Raw genomic sequence first — 3,365 nt, 5'->3', positions numbered from 1 at the left:
GGACACAACTACCAAACTGCACACACAGTGTGTGCGAAGCAGCTTTGTTACAGTACAAGCAGGAAGCTCATTTATTAGCCTCCATCTTCGCATTCTCTCGGCTTTCCACATCTTGTGACAGTTTACCTGTCAGTTCATCCTACTGGTGTATCTTCACTGTGCAGCAGAAGCTGAAGTCACAGGAAAACATGCAGAGGGCAAACTGTGACCCATTTGAAAAGGTAACCAAGTGCACACTGCAGGCCTGTGAAAAGGCTGCCACACAAAGTTAAAGCTCTGTTAGGCAATCATAGCTCCACTTGTCAGGGGTGATGTGACATCTCAGCCACATGCAATGACTTTAGATGTGTGTGTGTCTGCGTGTCTGGCCGTGTGGGTTGGCAGCAGATGCCGTAAAGCCAGACCTTGCAGCAGAGGAATGAAGCAACACACAGTCAGGCAGTGTGGCCCAAAACTATGCATGGCCACTCAGTGAACATCCCTGCTGAGTCTCTGCTGTAAATATGGGTGTTGTATGCACCAAGTCAGTGAGGTGAGCATTAATACACTGTAGTGTAAGTGATCTGATCTGGCTGGCTTCACACAAAACAAGTCTCCCCAAATAACCTCAAGCTGGAGGACAGAGAGGAGTAACATTCACCACAGATAACATGTTGATACTCAACAGTATCTTATAAAACTACATCTACTCCTCCTCCTTTGTGACTTGGACTCATTGATGCCAAAGTGTGAATCAGAGCCGTTAAGGTGGAAATAATCAAACCACCGCGTGTCTCCTTCTAATATTTGCTGTTTTCGATTGCTAAAGTCCTGCATCAAAGCCACTGGAAGTCTGCGCTCCTGTCAGGACACATCAGCGAGCATGTTGCAGCCACATGAACCAGAAAACTGATCTGAGGCCAAAAATTGAATTTCACCGCTGAGAAGTTTAGCGGCAAAGTGTCAACCCAAAAAAACACGAAGATCCTGCTTTGAATAAGAAGGCCGAGCGCTGCGCTTTCCTCCTCAAATTCATTTGCGTAATTTACAAAAGAAGTTTGTGTTGTGTTTCATAAAAATAAATCATCTTTCTTTTCAAGCAATATAAACGTTGTGGAGATGATGTGAAGTGTGCACATGTTGTCTTTAAATGCCGTCATTTATTGTATCCTGCATAAAAGTGCCGTGAGGGAAGCCCTTGATTTTTTTTTTTGCGCTGTCGAGGCGTGCGAGGTATTAAATAATCCAAACGGAGCATTAATATTACAACCGAGGGAAGAGTGAGCTTTACATCCAAACAGCAGAAAAGAGCGCGGACGGGACGCACGAATTAAACACAGACGGCTGGCATGGAGCTGAACACTCACCTGCACTAAAAGAGAATTCACTCTGCGAGTAAAACCTGAGGCACCCGTAGGTGCTCTGAAGCGCAGGAGAAGTAAATTATCTGTTTGATTACTTTTATGATCATTTCTCTTTCCGGCAACTAATAAAACAGTCAAGTTTAAAGTTGTGTGTTGCGTTAAGTATCGATCCTTTTTGTTAAGATAAAGGTGAACACAGTGTGTTTGAATTATTAAATTAATAATTCGAAATAAAAATGAATCTCTTCTTTTGCGTCTTAATCTGACATGAAAAGCTGGTGTTTAATATGTTCAAAAAAACAACACGCTGCTGAAAAAGGTGCGTAAAGTTCAAATATATTTTTATACGTATCGATTTAAATTGGAGGATCTGTTTGTAATAATAACTGAAAATCAAGTGTAATTTTTCCAGCTAATAATAGCGCTGCTTATAACAGAATTCAAACAAAAAGCGGAATTGTGAAGAAATCATGTGTTAATAAACTGCCGGGACACATCTCCGCCTTCTCCGTAAAAGTCAAACACGCAGCCAAAGACTTTTTCACTCTCTGTGCTCGGTGTGGAAATTTGCTCTAATGATAGCGAGTTATTAATAGACCGTAATAATCCCATAAGCGCATTAAAGAATTTATCTAATTTTGTCAATAAACCAGTAGAGGGAGAAAAAAAAATGGCCTTCAGGAGGCACTTCGGTAAACTTTCTGCTCCAAGTCTGAAAATGTTCATTTTTACGCACCGATCACCCAGAAAGCAAGAAAAAAAAAAACTCTCAACTTCTCACAGTGACAGCGGAGAGGGGAAAAGAGAGCGAATGCGGTGCTGTGATGATGTGAACTCTTGCAGGTATACTTACGTGTTATTTCTCTCTGGGACAGGTGCTGCGGGTTCCCCTGCTTGCGTCGGGACATTGCCCTGGCATTTACACTGGCATCGCCCGGAGAGCGGCGCTGGAAGGGTCGGCTCTCCTTCTCCTCCTGCTGCTGCTCCTGTAACTGGCCAAACTGGCCACAAAAGCAGCCGTTCGCTGGCCACCCCAAACTGACCGCCGTGCACTGGCCTCAAATGCGGCCCTCGAACTGACCCCCTGCGCGACGGATCTCTCTTCAGTGGGCAGCGGCTCCTGCGCTCTGCGGTGACCGGCCGTGGCGCAGCGCTGGGCGCCCGGGCGCTCGATCGCAGCTCGGTGCCAAAGTGGTTGATCGCCTCCCTTCTTCGGTCGCAGTGGAGGTGAGGGAGGGGGATAGTCCGGCTCTTCCTTCCACCGCCTTCACACCATCTGTCAGAGGAGAGCCGAAAAAGGAACGGAGTGGAAGAGATGGAGACGCGGCAAGACGCGAGAGGTCGGCGGTCACCTCCTGATGGTCACTCACTACCTGTGTCCACTATCCGGCCACCCTGGACGCTGCCCGTTCCTGTGTGGAGAAAGCAGGTGACAGGACGTCAATTAACGTCTGAACGTGTGTAAAATAGGAATCCAATTTTCTTCTCGGCACTTCACGAGATGTCGCCAAGTGGTGGGCACTTCTACTGCTGCACTGACAGTGCCGGCCGGGCGGGCGGGTTAGACTGAAACTCTTCAAGTCAAAGCCCAGTACTGGTCTGAGGACAGACTGCCACCCTCTTTTCTCTTTGTGCTAGCTGCGGAGTCCCGCATCCCCGGACTGTGTGCGGCTTTGTGCGGCTCTGTGCGGCTCTCTGGCTTCTACGATGGGAGAAAACTCAAGTTCAAGTGCGGACGTGACGTTCAGTCTGCGGTGAGAAGGGAGAGTGGAGACTGAAGAGCACTGGGGGCGACTAGTGGTAGCTTTCACACACACAAACACACACACACACACACACAGACACACACACACACGCGGACTCACACCCTCGCACACACTCGGGCGTGTGGCGCGCACGGCAGCAGTGGTCAGAGTCGCTCAAGTCATCTCCGCCGACAAAGCATCGCTATTAGAAGGGGATTTATTTCAGATGGAGTGGCTCTGGGGGGGGCTGCCTGGTCCACGGGATGCCGGACACCTC

General features: G+C 48.1%; 1 protein-coding gene across 1 annotated transcript in view; it reads right to left on the bottom strand.

Moving 5' to 3' along the window:
- bcl11ba (BCL11 transcription factor B a) overlaps nt 1-3,088 on the bottom strand; it is a 46,718-nt gene extending 43,630 nt beyond the window's left edge. The window contains exon 1 of the mRNA XM_008293689.1: nt 2,197-3,088. Within this exon, the coding sequence (XP_008291911.1) occupies nt 2,197-2,251 (55 nt within the window). The 5' untranslated portion in view covers nt 2,252-3,088. The remainder of the gene's footprint in view (nt 1-2,196) is intronic.
- Nucleotides 3,089-3,365: the final 277 nt, after the last annotated feature.

This window comes from Stegastes partitus, unplaced genomic scaffold (assembly GCF_000690725.1).
Source record: "Stegastes partitus isolate 25-593 unplaced genomic scaffold, Stegastes_partitus-1.0.2 Scaffold903, whole genome shotgun sequence".
NCBI lineage: Eukaryota > Metazoa > Chordata > Actinopteri > Pomacentridae > Stegastes > Stegastes partitus.
Note: the sequence above shows the minus strand (reverse complement) of the source record. Positions and strands in the feature narration are given on the sequence as shown.